Source organism: Symphalangus syndactylus, chromosome 24 (genome assembly GCF_028878055.3).
Source record: "Symphalangus syndactylus isolate Jambi chromosome 24, NHGRI_mSymSyn1-v2.1_pri, whole genome shotgun sequence".
NCBI lineage: Eukaryota > Metazoa > Chordata > Mammalia > Primates > Hylobatidae > Symphalangus > Symphalangus syndactylus.
Genome location: NC_072446.2, coordinates 18,513,865 through 18,540,895, shown reverse-complemented (window position 1 = coordinate 18,540,895; position 27,031 = coordinate 18,513,865). Strand labels below are relative to the sequence as shown.

The following is a 27,031-nucleotide window of genomic DNA, read 5'->3' as shown; positions in this document are numbered from 1 at the left end:
GGAAGGGCAGTAAAACCAACAACAGATTTTGAGAGGTGAAGCCAGCTGGACTTCCTGGGTCGAGTGGAGACTTGGAGAACTTTTCTGTCTAGCTAGAAGTTGTAAACGTACCAATCAGCACTCTGTAAAAATGCACCAATCAGCACTCTGTGTCTAGCTAAAGGATTGTAAATGCACCAATCAGCACTTTGTGTCTAGCTAAAGGATTATAAATGCACCAATCAGCACTCTATAAAAACACACCAATCAGTGCTCTGTGTCTAGCTAAAGGATTGTAAATGCACCAATCAGCACTCTGTAAAATGGACCAATCAGCACTCTGTAAAATGGACCAATCAGCAGTCTGTAAAATGGACCAATTAGCAGGATGTGGGCGGGGACAAATAAGGGAGTAAAAGCTGGCCACCCCAGCCAGCAGCGACAACCCGCTTGGGTCCCCTTCCAGGCAGTGGAAGCTTTGTTCTTTCCCGCTTCACAATAAATCTTGCTGCTGCTCACTCTTTGGGTCTGTGCCACCTTTAAGAGCTGGCTTCTTTCTTGAAGTCAGCGAGACCAAGAACCCACTGGAAGGAACCAACTCCGGACACAATTTCAAGATTTTTCTTCCAACAAGAATCATAACACAGCCATTCTAATTTTTATTCCACATCACAGACAACATTTCAGAAACGTGTTTAGATGTTCAACATCTGTTAAGTTCCCATAACTAAATAAAAATAAAAGACACGCCCTATTTATGGCAAGTAAATAAGGGACACCCAGAACAACTTTTGCTTTGGCAAAATGATAATATTCGGTTTCTATCTCAAGGAGCTGCGAATTCACTTATCCCTACTTATAAAAATTTCCCAAAGACTGCACTTCTTTCAGGGCAGAGAGCTGTTGTTTTGGGTCTGAAACTCACGAGGTCAATTTATTAATCTCCCTGGAAGCTACGTTTTTGTGGTGTTTTATATAGCGCCATCCCTTTCGGGGATGAATGTACTGTCTTGAAAATTTTGACGATTCCTCTAGAAGATTCAAAGCCAGGAAAACAGTGAGGCTCAATGTCTGTATCTCAGAGGTAGACCTGTAGAGTCAGCTCTCTAACCTGAAACTGACATTCTCAGCGTCTATTGCTGAAAGATGTTCTCATGCCTGATGCAACTCCCTGTCCTGGGTACCGCCCAAAGTTAGTAAGAAAGTGGATCACCATGGAAATAAGAGTTAACGAGCAGTCAAGGTGGAATGAAGCAGAAGGCGGAGCATCATTATCCCTCAAGGAAGCGCAAAGCTGTTCTTACGTGTAGTAGACTCTTTCAGCCCCTCCTGATAACAATTGTAAAAATTAATTCCCTGATTTTGCATTTATTTTGCACTGATTCAATGAGAGTTACAAAAATTCATCCAATGTTATCCTCCATGCGTCCCTAATCACATACGGGGTAAAAGAGTCTACAACAAACGAATCACACTGGCAGCATGCAAGAACACAAGACCCCAGTGCTGAAAATGCCCAATTGTCCAACATGGCGGAAGATGAGAATGGAATGATTCTGCCGTGGTGTGTGTAACTTACATTCTCCTCTGCACCTGTGGGGACTGAGTCCTCTTTAACTGACTAAAGGAAGATAAAAACAAAAGTGAGAGTTAAAAGGTTACAAAAAACAAAATTGTTACATAAAAGCAAAGGGTTAGTTAGGCTCGCAGTCTTGTGGTGCGTTCCGGGACATTGAGTTGCCTAGGTACACCTCCTTCTAAAAAGAAAGGAGACTTACAAAAATGAAAACGGTATATATATATATAGTTATGTATTTTAAAATGCAACAAAGAGAAAATTAAAACAAGATGCAGCCAGGATACAAATGGAGCAAGCAGAAGTGTTGTCACAGAAAATGCTAACTGCTGTAGGTAAGCAATGTACTTGCCTTTGTATTTTCTAGTAGCTGATGAAAAGAGAGAAATGCAATTAATCATTTAATACAGAGTCACTGTTAGGTAAAACAAAGAAGCTGCTCAGGAAAATTCTGGTAACAAGTCCAGAGAAACTCATTCAATTATCCTTTTGAGCAAGCAGGCTTTATAATACAATACGCAGGGTCCAAGCCCTATCCTGACCATAGCACAGGGGCCAGCAGCAGGGGCCGCTGCTTTCGTCAGCCCTCAGTCTAGGCCAAGTTCATTAGGTCAAAGTTCAATTTGACTAAAACATGTCTGTGGAAGGCTAGAGAGCTGCAGTCCTACATATCCACATTCACACACCATTTTACTCCCAGGAGTAATTCTGGCATATACAGTCCTGCCCCAAGTGGGATAGGAGCTATCCCGATTCTGTCAAAGGTCAAAGCCACAATCATTCTTTCAGTTAGCCAACTTTGGAGTTTATTTCTGCATCTTTCTTTTGGTGGTTCTTAAACTTCTGGAGGGATGGGGGTGGACGTTACAGACCACTTTGAGACTCATTTGATAGATTTAGACTCTCCTCCCAGAGAAATGCACGTAAACAATATACTTTGCAAATAATTTCAGGATTCATAGACCTCCTGTGTCTCTCCTCTTGGATTACAAGTTAAGAACTCTGTCTATATCCATTTTGTTACTAAGTCCTATTTTTTTTTTTCCTTTAAGGCATCCAGGGGAGGGGAAGACAGGAAGTGATATTTACAAATGTATCTTCTGCACTAGGCATCTTGCCTTATATATCATCTCATTTAAAGCACCCCAAAATGGTAAGTATTGTGATCCTAACTTACAGAGTAAGAAATAGAGGTTCAGAGAGGTGAAGCCACTTGTTCCAGTTAAACAGCTAGAAAGTGGTGGAAATGGTTTTGATGCATTTATTTTACATCTAAAAGCCAAATTTTCCCCTGCTATGATGACTTCAAGGGTCAGAAACACATGTTTTCGGCAATTGTGTGAACTCCTTTCTTCACATATAGACTTACTCTCTCTAGCTGAGATCTTCAGATTGCATAATTTATTTCTAGTTATCTTCTTCCCACAGTGAAGTTTCTCTGGGCACAAAAATGTTCCTAAAAGAGATTGCTGAATTTCTGAAAGCTTCTGATTATCAGGAAAATGTAATGTGTTCAGAAGAAATTAGCAGTAGTGTCACTGTATTAATCCGTTTTTACATTGCTATAAAGATACTACCTGAGACTGGGTAATTTATAAAGGAAAGAGGCGTAATGGACTTACAGTTCCACATGGCTGGGGAGGCCTCAGGAAACTTACAGTCATGGTGGAAGGGGAAACAGGCATATCTTACATGGCGGCAGGCAAGAGAGAGCGAAGGGAGAAGAGCCCCTTATAAAGCCATCAGATCTTGTGAAAACTCACTCGCTATCAAGATAACAGCATGGGGGAAACTCCCCCCATGATCCAATCACCTCCTATCAGGTCCGTCCTTTAACACCTGGGGATTATGGGGATTACAATTTGAGATGAGATTTGGGTGGGGACACAGCCAAACCATATCAGATACTTTCTTGAAACTGCACCCCTTTTTCTCTGAGATTAGTCAGACACTAGTTAATACCATGAACACGTAATGAACCAAATGGTATCTTCAAAGCCAGTCCTCCTCAAGGCCAGCCCACAAAAATTTCAAGAATCATTATACTGTTTATATTAGACAGAGAAAACCCTTCCATTATTTAAGAACAGCACTTTTAGGTTTTCATACCCTTTTTCCTGTCCCAGTTTATTGCAACAAGACTACTTTTTATCTTTGATTGCCTGTGTCTAGAAAGTTTCTGGCTGTTCATTGCTCACTATATTTCAGAAGCAACTGGGAACTTGGAGTAGATTCCATCACCAATGTAGATGATGGTGAGGAATAGAAGGGGCTGCTTCTGAACAGATTTTTAAAATCTTCATTATGTTTCAGACCGCCACATCTTTCTGATGTTTTAAATCTGGCATTATAAATATTGTCTGTTTCAAAAGGAATTGCTATTTTATATTTTTAAAGTCAGACTACTTAGCAAAGCACTCACTTTGGGAACTAATACAGTTGAGCATCTCTCAAACTTCAATGATTTTCATACCATGTTCTAATTCTTGACCTGTCCATGTACCACCTCTATTCAGTTGATGTTTTTCTTTAAACTGTCTCTCTTCTCTTTTTACTTAAATATATTTTTACTTAATATTTTTTACTTAAATATATTCTACTTTTTAAAGTTAAATATATTTTAAAAGAAATGCCTTATCATTACAGTAAATGTCATATCAACATCCTTGCTGTAAATAGCAGTACGTATTAAAAAGTACAATAGATAAAAAACACGCATTAAGTTCTAATTGTTTTTAAGTCTTTCTTTAAAAAAGAGATCAGCAGGTGTTTGTACAGTAATAAATGCCTGTGACTATCAGGAAGAGACTTCTTAATGTCACCAGGAGAATTGGAGTAGAATGAAAACAGGAGATAAATGCACTATGTAAAGGATTAAATGCTTCTCAGATTGTGCCCAAGAGTCATTCTAAATAATTTTGAACTATTCTTGTACATTTGCACACTAGCCTGCAAGTGTAGCCTTCTGTTAGCAGTTGTTGAAATATCCAGTTAATATAAGAATTCAAAAATGGATAATAAGAGGGTAGGTTCTGATCCTCCTTTAGTGTTTGACACATGTAAAAGAAAATCTGCTCAGAACCCAAGTCTAGAGTAACATACACTGTGGAATCAGGTACAAATTCAGTGTTCCAACTATGCAATCTTGGGCAAATTAATCACACTTCTCTGCACTTCAGTTCACTTACCCAAAGGCTGTCAGACTATCTACCGATCATAGTGTTGTTTTAAGGAAAAAATAAAATAAGGCCTGTGTAGGGAAAATCATGGCTGAAGCACAGCTGCGACTCACTGAAGCCTGGTGGCTGGAGTCAAACCCACATGGTTCCTCTTGGTACTTACATGAAGACCCTCATTTACATGGGAGTTGGAGATCCTGGAAGGTATGCGTATGGGGGAGGGACAGGAACAACTCAAACCATATCTGGAATTAGGGTACAGTTGTCTATAGGCTTTTCTGCAAGCCAGAATGTATTGAAGTAGAGCAAAAATAAAGTTTCAAGAAATGGACCCTAGAAATAGAATTTGCTGGGAGCAATAAGAACTCTAGACTCAGCAACCTCCAGGGCTTGTGGGAAATAGTGGCTCTGGGTAGGGTGCTGGTGGCTGGTAGAACAACTCAGTCCAGCTCAGCTACTCTTGAATTGGGTGTGTACTGGGGAGAAAAAGGGCTGTATGGATGCCTATGGTGGGTCTTGCCAAATGGGGTCACTCTGAGGCCCAAGCAGCTGCAGCGGGATTCTCCTTCCAGAGCTGAGCATAACATGGAAGGAAAAGGTTTTCTGCCTGCTGCCTTGCAAGAGACAGGTGAATTCTGGTGGGCTTCGTAGTCCCAACAGCAGTGATGAGTGGGATAACTTGGCACGGATCATCTCCTTGGTGGCTGTGGTGGCGGAAGTGGTGTGGCTTGGGGGTGACCACCCAGTAGGGACATATGGCAGCCCAGGCTGATTCCTGGGCTGAGTTGGATTCCTGGAACTATCTGGATGGGATTTGTGTGGGCATGGATTCATTTATGTTCAGCATTCTATTAAAATTGCTGATATTTATTTTGTTTATGTAAAGCACTTAGCACAGTACCTGCACATGGTATATTTTCAATTAGCAGTAGCAATTTTTATAAATGCTGGGAAGAAGTGACATTGGCTAGATCTACTAGACCTATTTAGAATTTTTCTTGAGTAATTCTATGTTGCTTTTGAAATGTTCTTAAGTCTGCTTGGGCCAGATGTATGTTTGCTACTGAACCCCTTTATAAACAGACATTTTTAACACTGCTAACTAATAGGTTATATTAGGTTCCAAAGTTGGAATGGTGTGGGGGACAATGTGGGTCTCAGTTAAAATCTTGATGACCCAAGTACCATAACATAGTGTTACGTTGACCTTTCAGAACCAAAAATTCTAGGTCATACTAACTTCAGCCCATTGTGCCATTAATTTGAGATTCATATTGTTTATATTTTGGACTGCATTAGTGAACCCACCAAGCCTGTAAACTTGATAAATGTTCTTTTAACTTGGTCGTTGTCCAAGTTAACTGATAAAAATTTTGAATAAACAGGGCTGAGTCCAGATTCCAGAGGTCTTCCCAAAGACAGCTCCTTGCAATATGTTTTGTTCCTTAATAAATATTTGTAGGCTTGCATTCCTCCAGCTTCTTAGCATGCATTAGATGCAATTGCACAGAGCTGAAAAAAATAGTAGTGCTAATAAAGATAATAATGATGACAACCCACATTATAGGGCCACTCTTAGGCTATTATTGTCAGGCAGCGGGTTAAGTGGTTTATGTTGTATTCCAAGCTAGTATTCAAAATGGAAACCAATCTCCTTTAATTTCCAGGTCTCTACTGGAACATCTGTTAAACTTTTGCTCTTACTTGAACATCACATCTGCCGTTGGGGCTTGAGGTGTGTCTCTACTCAACTTGAAAGCTGACTGATGTGTTATAGCATCCTCTTTGAGTCAGTTCTTTGAGCCAAGCCTGGATCTCACATTTAACCTGTATTTGTATTGGGCATGGTTTCCATGCTCATACATAAAGACAAATGAAGGCAATTTCTCCCTTCTTTCTATATGTTCTCTATATAACAGGAAGCCTGGAGCTAGGGAACCAGAAGTATCATTTTTCAATTCATTATTTTCTACTGCCAATGAGTATGTTGTGGTGGATGATCCACAGTTGAGGTCCAGCCTCATTAACAGTGACAATAAAAAATCTAGTTTAAAATCTACGGGATCCTGTTTGGACATTTATATTGCTAAGAATAGGGAGCTAAACAGCAGATAAATTATCCATAGGAACTTGAATAACAGAGTTTCCTGTCCTTTAAAGAGCAAATTCAATTCTTAAGGTTTCTTTAAAAGACTTTCATATGGTAACACTTAAGCCAGCATTTGCCCTGTTCCTAGTGAGTCTTCTAAAAGCATCATTTTGATCATGTGACAGCTCTTCTGAGCTCATTAACTTCACAGTAGCCCTAAGACATTTTCTATTAAGCCCACATTGGTCAGCCCATCTTTCAAGTGCTTTCATAATTGTCCAGACATACGCCCAGACTTTCTTAACCAGAATCCCTATGGGAAGGTGTTAAAATCTATATTTGAAACAAATCACCCAAATGATTCAGATAAATTTTTTAAGTTCTTAAGTCTATTTTGACGTACACTGATTGCTCCCTTTTCTAAACAACTGTAGCATTTGTTACCTGTACTCCGTAGAGTAACACTAAATTGCAAATTTCATTGTTTCAGAATGGGGTTATAATTCACTCAATATCAGTCATTTGGCGTTCTTTTTTTTGTTTCACTCAATCCTCCCAATAAACACAAAAGATAGATGTCATTGGCTAATTTTGTGACTGAAGAAATGGAGGCTCAAGAGTTTAAGTGCTCCGCTAAAATTCAAACAGTCAGTAACTGTCAGAACTGAGATTTGATACTGTCTCTGTGGCTTCAGAGCACATTCTTTTCCCACTCCACTCTTTGTCTCTCCCAGAGGAAAGCAGAAAAGGGCTATTTTGAAGATATTCCAAATATATCAATTATTAATTACAAATACATGTGCGTGTGTGTGTGTGTATCATGTTCCTCCAAATGGATTTCAAATCTTTTGATGGTAGCAAATGAATTTTGTACTTGTTTTGTACCTAGGTGGTGTTAACACCAGAAGCCACACATGAGTGTTTAGTCATGACCACTGATTTTTCATACTTGAAGAAATGATGACATCATTCACTGAGCACATACTATATATTTGGTGCTTTATATGTACAATTATTGGTTTCTTATAACAACACTGTGAGAAAAACACAGTCCTTATTTTACAGATTAGAAAGGAGGGTCTTTGAGTGGTCAACCAATTTGTCCAGGGATACACAGCTCAACCTTTCTGATTCTGTTATGTAAGCCTTGCCATACACAAGAACTATCAAGACTGTGTATCCCAATCCTCTTATTCAACAAATGGGGAAAAGAAACTCAAATAGTGTAAATAACTTATGTAAGGTCACAGAGCAAGTAAGAATCCAATTTACAGAATAATAAATGGCATATTTACTCCAGTTAACTGCATTTTAAACACATTTTTGGAAAGTACAACATAATTTGAAATTGGTTTCCTTAAAGGTATTTTTTTATTTTATAATAATAACTACTCTAGCAATAAAGAGTATAAATCAAAACAACTTATACTTTCATATCCATAGCCTGTTCTGGGAAAAATTCATTTCTGCTGTCCATAACTACAGGCTTATAAACTTTAAAATCAATATGTTTGAAAGCTTTTCAACTAAAAATGAGAGAAGAGAGAGGTCAGGTTAGTTATCAGTGAAAATATAAGAAAATGTAAGAATTTCCTAGAATTTCCCTTTGCATTTTTCAAAACTCTTCAAAAATTTACAAGGGTGATTTTATAGTCATAGTCTTTGTAATTTAAAGAAAAGAAAACAAAGGTCCTCATTTTGTTTTCTACTAGAATATAAGCTTTCTTACAAGAATATAAGCTAGGAAAGGGCAGACATTTGTTTACTGCTACTTTTTCAATGCCTAGTATTTAGCACAAACTATTTAGCACAAAACAACTTAGCACAAATAAAGTAATTAAAATATTGTTGAATAAGTAAAATTTCGATTAGAGCCTTTTCTTCTGATTGGGTGCAAGAAGGAGAGACACAGGGGATTTGGTTTTTGATTTCTTTTAACTTCATATTTTTAATGATATACTAAATAAATAAAGCTAAATAGTGGCACAAAAGACAGTGAGACTGAAATAAATGAAATTCTATCATCAGGGAGATGAATGTCAAGTTGTCCTGACATTGTTTTTCAAAGGAATAGCTTGAATTTCAAAGAAGAACCACTGTATCTCTTGTAGATTGCAAACATTAAATAAGCACTTGAGGCAATAGGTTAGCAGCTTTCTCAAACTGGACAGTACAGAAAGATAAAGAGGTTGGCATGGTTAGTTCTTCAACCCTCCTGAGCACAGAGGAAATAGATGAGAGGTAACACTGTTCAACGGGCACTTTTGTACTAGGTCCAGTGTTGGAGGTTTTACCATCATTATTTCACTTAATCCTTACTTCATTTGTATGCATTTGTATGACATAGGTACTATTATCATTTGCATCTTACAAGTGAGGAAACGAAAGCTCATAGAGACGAACTGAGACTCAAAGTCAGATCTGTCTGATTTCAAACTTTTAGCTTTTACATCAGTGTTTCTCAAACTTCAGCCACTGGCACACCACCTATGTGGTTTTTGCCATATTGTATCACCTGTAGCAGCCATGGTAGTGTGCTGCTCAGATTCTTGCAGGAAAGACAGCCCCACCTGTCATGCCTTCAGCTTCTGCTCCTCTCCCTGGGGGCTCCTACCAATGACTGGGCATGACAGGAGTACTGGGCCATTCATTCCGGTCCAGTGTGGGCCTCCTGGGACAGGCAATCTGCACTCTCCGACTCTCCATTGGCTTGGTCAGGACTTTGTTAGCACCACCTTCAGTGTGAGGCTTTCTCCACCCACTTCTCCTTCCTCCTCTCTCTTTCTTCCTAGATGGTCAGAACTCTCTGTAGTCTGAAGGCTCTCTGTACCTAGCCCTGCCACTCCCACTTCTCCTTCACAGATGTCTTCCTCCAATAAATCTCTTGCACGTCAACTCTGTCTTGGTGTCTGCTTCTTGGAGGACCCAAATTTACCATTATTTATCTACTATCAGAACCATTATTTATGTAACACTGTCCTTTTTATTAGATTCCTTTTTAAACAAAATATGCTTATTTAACCTTGAGCAAAACATACGTTAATCTCAAATTTAATGTGCTAACTCTATTTTTCCTAAGACACCTTGAATATGCATATGAATACATGGTAATTATTTAACTAAAGTTATTCAGATATGGGCCACTTAAGTCTTCATCTCCAATATACACATATAACTTACTTGGAAATTGTTTCTTATATTACATTGCTGGTAAAAGATATTTTAAGATAAGTAATGGTGGGTGATGAAGAAAACGGATTACAACAGACTGTGTCAGCTGACATCATCCAAAGTTTTTATGAAATAGTGAAGACTGTGTTCTGGGAAGAACCTAGAAGGAAGGTTTCCGTATGACAGGAAGCAAACAGGGAAGGGGCCCCGCATCCAGCTGGATTCTGGATGAGAGAGTAAAGTTGACACCACAGTGGCATCTGCATTCATCATCTGCTTTGCATGGTGTGCCAAGTGCAATAGATATTTTGATGAAATTCTGAAGTTAGATTTTTCCAGCTCTATGAATTCCACCCACACCCTCATCTCTAACTTCTTGCTCATCTTTTGGCCAAATTTAAAACAGACAAAAGCTCTGCACATGTGTAGCAGCTGGGGTTTGCTCAGCAATGATAATTAAGGAATAGATCTAGAATAACTCAGCCCCACTCCCTCTGTCCTTGCACCACTCAGACCTCAGATGGGAACAAAATCAGACCGTGGTTTGACTTTTCCTGTCATAGAGCACAGTGTGTGCCTTCCTGGTGGTGAACTGCTGGACACCCTAGGTTTCTAAAAGGATAGTGGAGACCTAGTGGCTGATAATGAATGATTCTGTCTGGCTGGGGAGGAGTGAAGACAGAGAGCCCCTAGGTGGTTCATCTTGCCAGAGTAAGAGTGCTCAAAGAGACTAGGAAGAAGTCAGGGTTTTAAACCATTTCAGAAGGAAAATGAAATCATGAAATACCACAACTCTCTCTCATGAAATGAAGTCACTCGAAGAATGAAAAATTCTACTTGTTCATTTCCTTTTCTTCCCCACGAAACACATGTTTATAACATGACAGGCATTTCATTCTTCCTAGGAACACATTAGAAGGCTTCAACTCAGTGGCAAGCCAAATCATTCTGAAGAAGAAGAAACACCTTCTATATATTGTTGAGTACAACAGTTAACCCAATAGAAATATGTTCTCAAGTCATCCCCGCCCGGACGACTCTCTAAAGCTTGAAAACCAGACTTACCTTTTTCCAAAACAGTTTGCCCAGAGGCAGAGAGGTGGGGCCTGATTTCTCCTTGGTGCTTTCCTTCGCAGTGTCAGGGGTTGTCACGGACTGTGTGTGCCCCGATGGGTTGCATCCTTTGGAATTCTTGCCAGCCCCTTGGGTCTCCTGGGATGTAAAGTTGGCTTTGTCTGACTTAAGGTCAGCTGAAGTGGTGGGTGACTTTTCAGCACCCTGAAGAGTTAAAAAAATGAAGGGAAAACATTCAAAATGGTCTCAAAATTTTAAAAATGGAAGATCTCTTTTTAATAAACATGGGCTGAGGTTATACATAATGTTAATTTTCTTCTTTATATTTTTCTGTATTTTAAAATTTTTTACTGTGAATGTGGAGTTGTGTTAAAATCTCAGAAAATGTTAAGATATTTTTCTTTCAAAAAATAAACATAGAGGCATTATTAATTACGTTTATGTAAGTAACTCATTAGGAATCAAGGTGGTGGTAAAAGACCCTTTGCTGTTAGAATATGGAGTTCTTATTTAGGCCACTGGTCTCCAAATGGTTTCAGTCAAGTTCCCACCAGTAAAAACATTTTGAATTTCCACCTTCAATACATGCATACTTATTTATGTATACATTATAAACATGTGCCGGGCGCAGTGACTCACGCCTGTAATCCCAGCACTTTGGGAGGCCGAGGCGGGCGGATCACGAGGTCAAGAGATTGAGACCATCCTGGCTAACACAGTGAAACCCCGTCTCTACTAAAAATACAAAAAATTAGCCAGGCGTGGTGGTGGGCGCCTGTAGTCCCAGCTACTCGGGAGGCTGAGGCAGGAGAATGGTGTGAACCCCGGGGGGCGGAGCCTGCAGTGAGCCGAGATCGCGCCACTGCACTCCAGCCTGGGCAACAGCGAGACTCCATCTCAAAAAAAAAAAAAAAAAAATGCATCATTTTACTAATCAAAATTAGAAATTAAAGAAGAGTTAAAATAAATATAGAACTTCTGAAATTTTTCTCCATACTCCACTTTGGGGATGACTGAGTTAGGCTATAAAGTTAGTAAAAGGCAACTAGGCTGGAACTTGGTGAAGGGATTTTGAATTGGAAGAGTGTCCACAAACCCTATTTCTTCACTTGTAGGTGCAGCCCCTACACTCCACAATTAAAACTTCTTCAAATGTTATCCATTCAGTCTTTATTTCCTCTCTTCCTCTCTCTTCCTTCCCTTCTTCCCTTCCTCCACCTCCTTCCCTCTGTCTTTTTCTCTCTCCCTCTGTCCGTATCTCCTTTCTCCCTTTCTGTGTCTCTCTCTGAGCAGCTGCACTGAAGTCCAATTCCAGGACATCTGATTTCTTCAGCAAGGGGGTGTTAATTTCTATGCTCTGCCACCCACTGAGTCATGAGATAAAGGAAGAGTTGGGAGAATTATAGTCAGAATTTATCTTGACATGAGTGAATATTGGTACTCATAATTTTAACATCAGGTTCATCTGACCTAACCTTTTAATCCTAAACATCTTCATTTTATGATTTTTTTTGCTCTGGATACTTGTGACTCAATCCCTTTAAATTCCCAGGGATGTAATATCCTTGACTAAATTTTCTGACTTAAAGAAAAAATATATTGCAATAAAAATGGGGTATGGGCCAGGTGTGGTGGCCCAACACTTGTAATCCCAGCACTTTGGGAGGCCGACATGGGAGGATTTCTTGAGGTCAGGAGTTCAAGACCAGCCTGGGCAACATGGTGAAACCCTATCTCTACAAATAATAAAAAATTAGCTTGGCATGGTGGCTTGCGCCTATGGTTCCAGCTACTTGGAGGCTGAGACAGGAGGATTGCTTGAGCTCAGGAGGCTGCAGTGAGCCATGAGCATGCCACTGTACTCCAGCCTAGGCAACAGAACAAGACACCATCTCAAAAAAAATATATAGAATATGGACAAATTTAGAAAGTTTGACAGTATTTTTTGATCCTGGGAAGAGTCTTAAAGCCCATCTGTTCCAATGCATGAATTTTCATGGATGGGGAAACTGAGGCCAATGATCTGCCCAAGGCTGAACAAGGGCACAACCTGGCCTCAAGTCTGAACTTCTGGCTCCTGTCTAGAGCTCTTCCCAGGCAGCACATTGCTTCTCCAAAGGATGTTTGCAAATAACATGAATTTTACTATTTGATGCAAGACACAACATCTTCTTTGCTGAAATTTTTAATACTAAGAAGGAGTCATCCATTGAGCAGATTCTAAGTTCAAGTTAAGATAAAGAACTGATGTCTGGAAATGAATTTTGTGATAGTTGATACTGGAATAGCTCCAGTTCCATTTAAAAGTATACAAAATGGCAAAATGTTGGAATTTACAATAACATTTGCATTTCATAGACAGTGAAGTCAAAATGACTGAGCTCATAAGATTCTGCATTACAAACGTCACAAGTGCTCTTGAGGACCTGGTGCTATTTTAGCTCTAAATGGTAATTAAATTAAAGGGGACTGGTTAAAGGGTAAGTACCCCTCCTCCTAACACACATGCTAAGTAGCTTGTTTTCTTTTTTAGAAAATAAGAGAAAGTATTATTCATTAATTCATTTAAAAGCCACTTTGAGTGTCTTCTATGAGCCATGATATGTACTAAGTGCTGGGGTTACATGTCCTCAAGGGGAGGATGACAGTAAATAATTCCACAAATAAATGTAAAATTTCAACTGTAATAAGTGCTACTGAGTGGGGAGGGGATTTGAGGCTTTTCCTCTCAATCCCATAAAAAGCTAAATCAAGGAGTTTGATCCACTCATGAAAATCAGGGAAGGCTTTACTGAGAAAAGGATGGTTGTGCTTTCATCTGAAGGGTGACTGAAAATTAACCAGAGAAGGGAAGAAGAGAGTTTTCCATGCACAGGGAACAACTGCCCTAAGGTCCTTCGGCAAGTATCGGAGCAAAGAGTGGCCAAGCGTGGCTACTGCTCCAACAACAACCTCTCCTTCTGCTTTCCAGGGAGAATCTCCATTTGCCCAGTGGTCTATTTTAGACCAAGAATCCGGGGGTTGGGGCTGACCTCATTCCCATCTCTAAGAAAAGGCTCTGGTTGCTTTAAGCCAATCATCAATCCTGTCAAAGTCATTAGAAGGGAAGCTTCAAGGCCCCATGCTATTTTGGTGTAACTTCTGTGGCTTGGCTTTGTACCTTTTCTAAATGCTGTGTTATTTTTCTGGCTCAAGGGTGCCCTTTGATGTGCATTTAGCCCACTTACTCAGAGTCACATAGAGGTTACAAAAAACAAGGTCCCCAGGTCCTGGAGTGCCAGAATTTCCCTGGGACAGCTTCAGTTTACCTAATGCATTACATACTTGGCCGTTTTCGCCACTCAACCACCACCCTTTCTCTCTCTGCCTAGTCTCCCTGGACCATCGTTGCATCTTGAAGACATAATTTCCAACTTCAAACTTTTATGTGATGACAAGAATAAAAGGTAACAGTGACAGACACTGTTTTAAGCACCTGAATGTCCTGACAAAAGTCCTACGAGGAAGGACCTATTGTTTTTTGTATTTTAAAATTTATGAATCATAGTTGTACATATTTTCGGGGGGTCCATGTGATATTTTGATGCCTGTATATAAAGTGCAATGATTAAACCAGGGTAACTGGAATTTCCATCACCTCAAACTCTTATCCTTTCTTTGTGTTGGAAACTTACAATTTTTCTCTTCTAGCTATTTTGAAATATCCAATAAATTACTGTTAACTATAATTTCCCAATGGTACTATCAAATGCTACAACTTATAGGAAGACACTAATTTTTATGTCAATTTCACAGACAGGGAAATTTGGCTGCTTGGTGGCTAACTTGCCCACGGTTATACTAATGAGGGGGCAGAGCTGACAGTTGAATCCAGGGAGTCTGATCCCCAAACCCAAGCATTAATAGTGACTCCATACTACACTGTTTCCAACGAATCAAGGTTTCCTGCTCCCTGGGCTATTCCACCCATCAGTGAAGGAAATCTATACCACCATTCTCAACAAGGGCAATATACAACAAAAAATAATATTGCCTTTGTTCTTGGGAGAAGGGTTATGACAAATTAGATATTAACATAGTCTGTGGCTCCCCTAAAGAATTACAGTGCATTAACAGGTATAAAGAATATTTGTTACATTAAAATTTCGTGGAGGGAAGGGTGATTAGGGCAAAAAATAGTCTAAAAAAGCATCATGGTGAGGGCTGATACCGAGATAAAGATTGGGAAACACATCTATACTGATCAGTTTCATAGGGAAATGACCAATTTTTTTCTCTTTGCATTGGGAGGACATCCAGAAACCCTTGAAAAACATTACAAGGACACAACCCTACTATAGTTATAGTAACTATATAATTCTAATTTATTTGTGTAGTTGTTTGTTGAATATGTATCTCTTTTGCTAGAGTCTTGGTCATCATCATATCCTAAGACCAAGAAAGTCTTGGTCATGATTACGTCCCCATTTCCCATCAGGCCTAGCTTCTGGAACAAAATAGATAATCAGTCATTCAATTAATAATTACAGTCTATGACAGGGACCAGAGAGAGACACCCACACAAGATCCTGTCATGCCATATTTCCAGCCACCCACCCCTTCCTCATGGGGTTGTAGAGTACCAGTCAGAACACCATTAGTCTTTTCATTTCTGCCCACCACTCTCCTGCCTTCCCAAAGAAGTCCCCCAGATGGAGTTCTGCCAGGATCAACCAACTGGATATTCTTTGTTTGCGTTACAGAGGAGACTACAAAAATTTTAATTGTGTTTTCAGAGGCAATCTCACGAATAGGGTTGCCAGATTTAGCACATGAGAATAAGAATATAAGATACTCCACTAAATATTAATTTCAGATCAGCAAAGAATAACTTTCTAGCATAAGCATGTCCCAAATATTGCATGGGACATACTTATATGTAAATTAAAAAGTTATTTCTTGTTTATAAAAAATTTGAATTTAACTGAGTCCTCTATATTTTACCTGGTGGCCCTACCCATGAAATCCTAGTGGATTCAATTTGGAGATTGTATGTCAAATGACCTTACTTTCGTAATAAATTTTCATCTTGTTGTCACACTGGGTGTGGGAGAGAGGAGATGTTAGTAAGATGTAAACACTACACCAAGAGCCAAAAACAATGAATGAATGATAGAGCTTATGAATCATGCATGCTGCTTGCTAATACTTCAGCTGCCTTACAGAAAGGGTGAGCACTGGGGAAACTTGAGGAGGGAGGGGAGCCTTTTGAGGCATGGCAAAGGCATTCTAAAGGAATGCTCTGTTTTGTGTCTAAAGTTGTCAACAAACATTGGCGGCCCATGAAAAAATTTGATTCTGAGACATCACATGCCATTAGGCCAAGAAAAATGGTTCCAATTCAGCAAAAGCTGACAATAAATGTATTTCATTTACTGATTTCAGACTTCCCCACTTTTTGAACTGAGAAAATTCTTTTTATAAGGAGGATCATAGAGATGTAGAGAAATAAATCCCCAGGATTAACCAGAATTGGTAACTTTTTTTTTTTTTTAAATAGCAAAATAGTTTTATCCTTGAATTTACTTGAATTTCCCGTTTTCTGTTCCAGGTGACAAACCCATGGGGAAATGGAGAGTATCACATCTCCTAAAATCATGATAATGTCACTGAGAGAATCTGGCTGGTTATTTAAAGGCCCTATTTTCCTATCTTTAGAGACAACAGAAATAATCAAAAGAGAAAAAGAAATAAACTGTCTCAGGTGTAGAGGTAAAAGCCAATGAGCTCTAACAAACTGCTGCGTAAATAAGAATTCAGAACATTTGGGAGATGTCCCTTACTTTAATTTACACTTACATAAAAAAATACACTGAATGCCACTCAAGGCAAAACCCTAAAGTCCTTGTGTCTGTGTTACAGAATTTCAGAAGGCTGTTCCCGCTACCTCTTCTCACTCTTCCAGAATCCTGTCTTTTCCCCATCTACCTCAGTGACAAGATGGAAGGCTAACAGTTTTGCAAAGCCCTAGGAATGATAACATTGAACTTGTGTGCTCCCTTTATTGGTGGCAAGAGATACTGCAGACGTAAAATTTTGTAGTGCATGAAGTGAATGTCATAATGAAAGGCAGATCTGGGGAAACGTGATGTACTTCTTAAACTTTCAAGGCCCCTTACTTACAAAAGCTCCAAGTGGGAGTTAAACTAGATTCTTTCATATGAGATCTATGACGTGTTTCACCAGCAGTTACTAAGTTATTTCTCATGTGATGTTGGAGCACATTTTAATCTCCCCTCCCCTATTGCAATATTTATCGCTCCCAATTCTTTTCTCTTTACAGAACAAAATTATCCTGTATGGAAATTGAAAGGTGGCTTCATAACACAGTCTGCTTATGCAAATACAGATTCAGCTGTGAGAACTTTCTATGGAGTGCTTATTTGCATATGCAGTCCCGGGACTGTGACATCCAGGTCACAGGGAAGTTTTTTTAATACATGCTTTCGACTTGGTGGAAAGTGGCTGATATTTTAAATAAATTTTCAAGCATGCTAACCCAATTCAGGGATCCTTTACACTGATGGTTTCAGACCAACACTGGCGTCTTCTTAAACACTGGAAGCATAATATTTCCCAAACTGACTTCAGTGTTGTCCTAACTTCCCAAGGACATGGAGCTGAAACACGTGCTGCCTTCATTCATTGCTTTTTTCCGCCTGGACTTTTATTTGGGTTCAATGTAAGCTTAGTTAATATTGGAAATAGATGAAACAGACCACAGAAAGATAACATTGTTACTTGAGGTTAGAAGAGTATTTCCCAAAATGTAGGAAGCATACCATTGGTGGATCAGAGAAGATTATAGATTGTGCAGAAATATGATATTAAATAGTATTCAAATAGTGAAACTACTTCTCCTTTTCCAACTCTCATTTAATCCTTCTACTAACATTCTGGAGAAAGTCTCAGTCTGATGATGGTACATCTTTAACATTTTTCTACGATTGGCCAATTAATCACCTTTTAATAAAGCTAGAAAGAGCATCAGATTCAGAGCTTAACACAAATGAGGTAGCTAGAATGTAATGTCTTTTTAATTAGCCAAATTAATGCTTACCTTCCTCTTAGGAAAAATTATTCTGATTTTCTGTATATGATATAGAGTTTCTTTTAAAGATACATTTAAATAGAAAATAGGTCAATTTCAATGTAAAAATATCAAATAATAGTACATCTAACAAAAATGGTGAAGGTGGTACACAAGTGATTGACATTTGGGAAATACTGGGTTAGAAGAATAGTTCCAGAACCCTGGTCCGCACTAGGAAGACACCCATTTGAAATGTTTATGACTATGGGGACTTAAAAATCACTGAAGTTTAATTCATATCATCTTTAATTCTCTTTTAATGATACCCACCATCCAAAGCTCTGTTTTTACTGGAGAGGAGCTGGGTGGGCTCAGGATGGCACATGTCTTGTGCAGACCAGAGTTCTTGTTTTTCCTCCTACTTTAACAAGATACAGACCTTATGCCTAAAGAATTTTCTAAAGGCGAGTCCTAGCCTGGGGCTATCCAGGTGCTTTTTCTTGGCGCCTCTAGCCTGGATCTCAGATGTCTTCTGACCAGCTTGTCCATCACAGACACTTTCTGCTTTCGATGCCTTTGGGGCAACAGCAGTCACAACCTCAGAACTTTGTTTCTGAACAAAATTCTTTTTCTTTTCTGTTGTTTTAAAGTGTGTTAATACACTGTGACAATTAACTGTTGGTACACCATCCCCTCTTATAACCACAAAACACCGTGTAAATGTTTATCTTTTTTAAACTCCCATATTCACAATTTTAGATACACAATGATTTTCAACAGTGACCTATTTAAATGACCCAGATGAACACTCCTCAAAGCAAGATAGAACTAAACAAAACTCTGTATCCCCATTTGCTGAAGACAAATAACAGGACAAGATAATGCAGTCTCTACTTGATAGTTGTAGATATCTAAATGCTATTGCTACATGGTAAAGTAAAAAATACCTGCAGACAAAATATTTATTTTTCATCCTGGAGTCAAAGCAAATATTGCTGCTGAATGTCTTTTAGTCTCAAATCGATCTCCTTTGATTCACTATCAGAAACTTTATGGAAGCAATATCACCTGCAAAAATTTCAATTCACTTCTAGATGGGCAGACCCCCCAGGCAAAGAAAATGTGTAGTGTGAACCAATCCACTGAGGCAAAGTAGAGGGAGATTGAAACCGAAATAGCCTGGCTACAACCACTCAAGATTGTTGACTCAAGTTACAAATGTCAGGGCCTTTTGTGTGGGGGAGGTAGTGGGCTGAAAATGATACAGACTTCAAAAGCATGAATCCAAGAACTTCAGTAGAAAAGATATCAAAATTGCAAGGTATGAGAACCAGATTTGTAGAAAACACATCTGTTTGTGGATGTCATGGACAACCTACATTCACAAAACCCTCTTTTGAGACCCAGCTCCACTAATGTGACCCCACGGCTTCCTGGGCAGGATGGTGAGATTTTATCAGCTGGGTACGTTCAGCTTTGACCACATTCTGGGTCAGGGAGGAGTCTTGGTGCATGACCAGCTAAAGAGAATGAGTGCATCAGGTCACTTGGGAAGCCACACACACATTCCCATACCCCACTGTTTAGAGCCTTTTATGCTATGTGCTTCAAACAATGCAAGACATAGAACCAAAAGAAATACATTTTGCCCCAACCATTCATTGAACTTGACCCTATGACCTTGTAGCAAATGAATAATTTTATAGGAAAATGCATGTAGATACTTCAGATACATATTTTTTTTTCAATGGAAGAAGAAAATTCTCAAGGAATCAATAAATACAATACAAATGTAGTCATGTCATTCAACCAGTCTTGGCTGTGATCATGGAAATAGGGATCACTACATTTAATCAGAGCTCTACAGTTTGCAAGGCATTGCCACACCTTCATTCAACTCTGGGGTCCAGGACAAAGAATTTTTTTGTCCCAATTTTATAGACATGAAGACTTGGGTTCAGACAGATTAAGATTGTACCACTATCAAGTAGCAGAACTGGACCTGAAATGCAGGTCTTTTGAGACAAAATCTAGGATCCTCTTTTCACAGCCAACTCCTTCACATATGGGTAGCAGATGAAGGGGGCAGACCAAGCCATGTATCTGATCCCACTGTTTTTCAAAGTACTTTCCAACATCAGAAGAAGGACCCAAGACACTTATCTGTCACTAAGTTAAACTTCCGTCATGGTTCTTGTGAAACTTAAACCATGTATTCCACTAGAGGTAACGAGCCTTGTCCAGTGTAAAGGGAGACCATCTCTAGGAAGATATTATTTCAAACAAAATTTATTTTGAGGGGAATTGGCTGAATTTCTTGGATGACAGTGAAGAATCTAGGCTCTTTAGCGTGTCCTAATGCCTCTGCATGGCCATCCGTTTGGCAAGTGTCCCATGGAAACTATTTTATTTCACCAAACCACTGCCTTTGCGGTAAAGATTTATTTATGTTTCAAATTACATTGAAAAATAACATATTTTTTAGAAAACAAAAATATAGCAGCTTTCTTCTACTTTATTTTTTTAGAGTCCATGTCCTACTGAAAAGCTTTCTTCTACTTTACATGGACTGTTTTTAACTATATCACCTGGGTCCCTCTACACGCAACTAAAAAGACTAAGATGATGATATAATTATTAGTATTCTGTTCTTATGCTATATAAGAAATTGGTATTGTGATATTATTTAGCCAGAGTTGGCACATCTTTCAAGCTTTCCAGTAAAATTTTAACTACCATTAACATAAATAAAATATTTTAAAGACAATCTAACAGCACTATTAAATTGCTAATTATATATAGATATGATACACACACACATGCACACACATATATATTCAAAAAACAAGCAAGCAGACGCAAATCCAAATCCAATTATATGCGCAAACCCAAATATATACATACACACTTCAAACTACCTACCGTGTCTTCTGGGTCCTTTTTTGTTTCAGCTTTGTTAGGTGAAACCTTAAAAGTTTGAGAAAGCCAAATATTAGAAATCATTGCTCTTTACAGTGATTTTTATTTCATAGATAAATAATTCTTTAGGGTGGTCCAGTTCACCAAACAGGTCAAGAATAAATTGACAAGTATTTTTAGTTCGATAGAAATCTCCAGACTGCCGGGTAATACAAAAGTTAACAAAATTAGTATCTTATAATGAGATACATCTGATCCTATACATTTACCAAGAGTTTGACCACATTCAAAATTGTCTCCTGGAAGACCGCAGACTTTCCATAAATTCTACCATTACCCCAAACACAGGTGCAACCCTCTGGTGTTTGTGGCACATTCTGTTGACATTTATTGTTTTTTCTTTTGAGGTTAGTCTTGATATTTGAAAATAGCCCAGACACATTTGGGACAGTCTGCTTCACTATGCATTCATTCATTCAGGTTTTTTTTTTTTGAGTGATTTCTACAGTATTTTATTTGCCACTTGAGTGGCAAAACTGCTTTGAGAGGTCTACAACACAGGGAGATACTTTTCAATTATTTTTATGATCAATGACCATAAGACATTCAATTGCAATAGAATTCCATTACAACACAGCCCATGTTACATGATTTGGGCATCCACTGCTTATACCATGGTTCCCAACTTCAGGGGCTATCTCGCTAAAAGCCTGATGTAACACAACTTTCTTATGAAGCATATCTTGTCCCTGTTCTCTCCCATGCTCCAACTGCACCATGATAATCCATTCAGTACAATAACATTCAAATGTGCGTTGTTCTTAGGATTAACAAAACTTTTGAGCAATAGAGTTGTGGGGAAAAGAGGAGAAAACTGCTTACCAGAGTTTTAAAGAAACTCATGATGGAATTATTATTCTCTGCTATAGCTGCTGCCTGGGAGTCGTCCTTTGCAGTCTCCAGTACTTCTGGGTCCCCAGGGACAGAGCAATTCACAGTTCCAAGTTCTTGTCCTTTTTCCTTGCCGTCAACTATGTCCTAGGAGCAAAACAATTTTCACAGTTGCCACTTGCTGAATGTGAACTCTCAGAGTCATACTTTTGCTTCATACCCCTTTCTCTCTTACCCCCCTAATTCCAGCCATACTTCTTCTGCCCACGGGTGTGCAGAACAATCATGAGATTATAAAAGTCACTCTTCCTTCCCTCCCCCTCTTTCTAACATATTCAGCATTTGCTGTTGGTTGGAGGGACATTGTTTGGAGCCAAAGGGTAACAAACAGCAGTGCACGTTGCATTTCAAACAAAAACCCTTTTCTTCCAACTCTGCAAAGAAGTTGTGTAAGGTATCGATATTTTCCATCTTTATAGTCTCCTTATTTAATGATGTGTACATTATCCCCAGAGATGGCGTTATTTGATTTCCCATAATTTCCATAGAGGTGAATTACATCAACTAAAAAAAAAAAAAAAGAAAAAGGAAAAGAAAAAGTACTGGTGTTTTAAAATAACTATTTTGCTTTTGAGATCTGAGGTTCATCGGTGCAAGGGGTGTGATAGGGGAACTGATTTTCTCCCTGACCTCTCTCAGGAGGGTAGGATGCGTTCTGAATCTGCCTTCCTTTCACCATCTCACCTCTCACGACCCTGGGACAGGAAGCTACTACCTCTCCACCTTACGACTGCAATAGCCCTGGCCCCGTCTCTACTTGGGCTCTTGACCCTCCCAATACATTCTTTACTCAACAGATCACATCTTTCCACTCCTTACCACCCTCCAGTAGCTTCTGACAGCTCTTGGAGTCAATCCCAAACTCGGATGCAGGATCTCCAACGTCTAACGTGGTCTGCCCCTGCCTAAATCTCCATCCTCTCTGTACCACGTGCTCCTTCATTCCATTTTCTGGCCCACTTTCTTTGAGTTTTTCAGACACACCACAGGCTATTTCCAAACCTCTGGTTCTCTGAAACATTCTGCTCCTCAGATCACTGAACTTTTGAGTGTCAGGATGTTTGGAAGGACAAGACAGTAAAGTGTTTTAGTACAGGGTTCAGTATTTAGTAAGCCTTCAATAAATGATATTACAACATGTAATAAAAACTAAGCATTGAAAGGACTAGGAAAAATGCATCAAATGTTAGTTCTGCAGGTTATAGAATTATACTTTTACGTAATTTTAAAATTTCAGTTATGAGCATGTTTGTCCATTAACAAACCTATAATAGCTGAAAAACAGGGTTGTGAGAACAGCTTCATTTAAAATTGTCCTGTCTAGCTTGAATATTTCAAGAACAGAAAGCCTCCTTTTTTTTTTTTTTTTTTTTTGAGACGGAGTCTCACTCTGTTGCTCAGGCTGGAGTGCCGTGGTGCGCTCTCAGCTCGCTGCAACCTCCGTCTCCCAGGTTCATGCAGTACTGTGGCCCACCCTCCCGAGTAGCCGGGATTACAGGCGCCCGCCACCACTCTCGGCTAATTTTTTTGTATTTTTAGTAGAGATGGGGTTTCACCATCCTGGCCAGGCTGGTCTTGAACTCCTGATGGTGATCCACCCACCTTGGCCTCCCAAAGTGCTGGGATTACAGGCGTAAGCTACTGTGCCCGGCCCCCGCCCTTTTTTTTAAATTACAGAGAAATAAGTTACACTTTAGTATCAGATATTAATTTTCTTCAGTGTTCAGGCAATTAGTATTTAGAAAGCTCTTGTCATGAGATGGTTCTGGGATGTGATGATGATTGTTGGGATTGAAAAAATGGTAGTATCATGGAGAGATCATAATAAATTCTTATTACAATAAAAAAAAAACATTCTGCTCCTCTCTCTGCCTGTAGGTAATTTCCATCCATCCTTAAGGTCATAAGTGTCATCTCTTTGGAGAGATCATTCCTAAACATTCATCTAAGGCTGTCCTCCCACCACGGTCGTCTCCACCAGAGTCCCTTGCCCTTTTAAAAATCTTTGCTGTATCAGCAGTTCTGTTTACTTCTCAGTATCTGTGCGTTTCCTCATACTCCCATTAGACTATAAACTCGACAAAGACAGGATAATATCTGCTTCACTCAGTGCTTTTCTCAAGTACCAAGGACAGCGAGGCCCACAGAAGGCATTCAATAAATATGTATCATTTATGAAAATTTTACAAACATAGAATAGTGCTATCTGTACCAGCATAAATTCTCATGTGACAAAGTAGTACAGAAACTTCCCATTGCAACACAGCTAAACCTGCATCATTCTTTATGACTCAGGTGACATTTATTCCATTGCTTGGTTATAACATTGTTTGTTGTCTAATATCCTTATTGATGGACATTCACAGTGTGTATAGTTGTACATCTAGAGTATTATAAGCAGTAGTAAAGTGCACATCTCACTTTTAAATACTGATATGTATCTATATTTTCTTTGGGTAAATTATCAAAAGTGAATTTTTTGGGTCAAGAGGTATGCAAATTATATAAACTTGATGAATATTCTTGCAAAAAATGAGAAGATTTCAATAGAGAGATCCTGCAGGTACATCGATGGGTCTGAGAATTTGTTTGGTGCACCGGTGGTTGTGACAGGTGAGACCTAAAATGTATCCAGGCTGGGCAGGTCGGTGCATGTGGTTGTGGCCTGGCAGTGGGGAGCTTGGTCTGGAAGTGGGTGGAGTGAGGGAGGTGGACTTGACTCTCACCTGCTGGTTGAGCATCCTCTTCACTCTTCGCCCTCCCTTTCATCCCTGAGTAGTCCTTCCTTTCATCCCAGGGCTGTGGGTTCTGCCTTCTCCACACCATCTCCCTACCCCCATGATGCCAGTTCCCTTACTTAGAGGAGAATGGAAGGAGACACTTCTGTTTCCTCAAAAGCGATTTCTAACAATTCCCAGTGTGTGAGGTGGCAGAAGCCCACAGAAGACTTGGTATTTCTATTTTGACCCATTCTCTCAGTAGTGGAGAGTGGGATATGGTAGCACTGCATTTAGACTCCTGGATTTTATACTTTCTCCTCTGGGGTTGGCAGTGTCTGGACGAGCAGTATAAATTGATATGGGTTGACTATCCCAACCACTGAGATACAATTCAACTCATTTTAATGGACGATTGTATTAGGCCATTTTTGCGTTGTTATAAAGACATACCTGATTCTGGGTAATTTATAAAGAAAAGAGGTTTAATTGGCTCACAGTTCTGCAGCCTTTATAGGAACCATGGGACTGGCATCTGCTTGGCTTCTGGGAGGCCTCAGGAAGCTTACAATCATGGCGGAAGGAGAAGTGGGAGCAGGCACAGCACATGGTCAGAGCAGGAGCAAGAGTGGAAAGAGTGGAGGGGGTGGTGCGACGAACTTTCAAATGACCAGATCATGTGTGAACACAGAGCAAGAGCTCAGTTACCACCAAGGAGATGGTCCAAGCCATTCATGATGGATCCACCCCTGTGATCTTTCACCAGGCCAAACCTCCAGCATAGGGGATTACAATTCAACATGAGATTTAGGTGAGGACAGATGTGCAAATTACATCAACTACTTATTAAGCACTACATGTACACCAGTGCTTTCTCTTTCCTAAGCTAGTATAATTGGAACGAGGTCACTTAATCTTAATATATCATTATTTATTATAGAATAATATACAATGTCAATATGTCAAATATTTTACATTTACAGCATGCAAACCACTGTACAAATAAATGTATTAAACATATGCCACTTAATCTTTACAACAATCTTCTGAGACAAATATTACAATTAACAGTTTCAAACAATGAAATGAGGCTCAGAGAGTTTAGGTTACTTGTCTAAGGTCACACAGCTTGAGAGGGGCCAATCTGGGGATTATAACTCAGGCCTGTCAGAACTGAACATCTTAAAATGCTATAGATTATTTGGCTATGAGTGTCAACTTTGCTAAACTCATATAGTATGTGCAGTAAAATGTAACATCATATAAATTAAATGCAGGTGGTGGAAAAGCAAGATTCTCATAGGGAGTGTATATAAATATAGACTACATCCATAAATTCCACCCGTAAAAACCCTTCATAACTTAACTCTCCGAAAAAGTACTGCACTTACACCTTGTTTAAACCATGTCATCCTTATGTCTGAAACAATGTTTGTTTATGCTTGTATAGCTTTACAGTTATGAGGCGCCTTCACACATCTATCATATCTAATCTTTGCCAAGATTGTGCAAGGCATCTTACAGATGAGAAAACTGAGGCCCAAAGAGGTTTAAACATCATGTCCAAGGCCACAGAGTTGGCAAGTGTAAGCATTAACTTGTTTTTGCCTAAGTAGCATTCCTCACTCCTTGTGATAACAGGACCCTCCTGCTCATTCCTGGAGAAGTGCCCCTCTTCCATTCCATTCTCGTTGCTTTTCTGCCCTTTTTTTTTGTTTGTTTTATTTTCCCCCGGGTCACTCTTTTGTAACCCCAGTGACCTGCTTGCTCTTCTTTGAACATGTCAAGTAGGCTGTTGCCTCCGGACCTTTGCATCTGAGCTGAGCTTCTGCCTGCCAGGAGCCTGTGACCTTGCTTCTTTCAAGTCTTTTTAAATTGTCACTTTTTTTTTTTTTTTTTTTTTTTTTGAGACAGAGTCTCACTCTGTCACCCAGGCTGGAGTGCAGTGGCATGATCTCGACTCACTGCAACCTCTGTCTCCCCGGCTCAAGCAATTTTCCTGCCTCAGCCTCCCAAGTAGCTGGGATTACAGTGTGTGCCACCATGCCTGTTTAATTTTTGTATTTTTAGTAGAGATGGGGTTTCATCATGTTGGCCAGGCTGGTCTTGAATTCCTGACCTCAGGTAATCCACCAACCTCGGCCTCCCAAAGTGCTAGGATTACAGGCATGAGCCACTGCGCCTGGCCCAATGGCCACATTTTTATTGAGTTCGTTCTTTACCACTCTACTTTAAGTTGCTATAATATATCCCAGCATATCTGATGCTGCTAATTGCTTTATTTTTTTCCTAGTATACTTCACT

At 39.4% G+C, this 27,031-nt stretch overlaps 1 protein-coding gene across 8 annotated transcripts in view; it reads right to left on the bottom strand.

The window, feature by feature from the left end:
* The window catches only part of BCAS1 (brain enriched myelin associated protein 1), a 115,389-nt gene that overhangs the window by 29,719 nt on the left and 58,639 nt on the right, over positions 1–27,031 (bottom strand). For 3 of the 8 annotated variants that reach the window (XM_055265672.2, XM_055265674.2, XM_055265677.2), the window contains exons 5-8: positions 21,942–22,097; positions 21,063–21,107; positions 11,060–11,272; positions 1,559–1,600 (exon numbers count right to left, since the gene is read on the bottom strand). In XM_055265672.2, the coding sequence (XP_055121647.2) occupies positions 1,559–1,600; positions 11,060–11,272; positions 21,063–21,107; positions 21,942–22,097 (456 nt within the window). Of the gene's footprint in view, positions 1–1,558; positions 1,601–11,059; positions 11,273–18,579; positions 18,715–21,062; positions 21,108–21,941; positions 22,098–27,031 lie in introns of all 8 variants that reach the window. The other 5 variants (XM_055265673.2, XM_063634236.1, XM_055265678.2 and 2 more) reach the window with 3 other exon arrangements.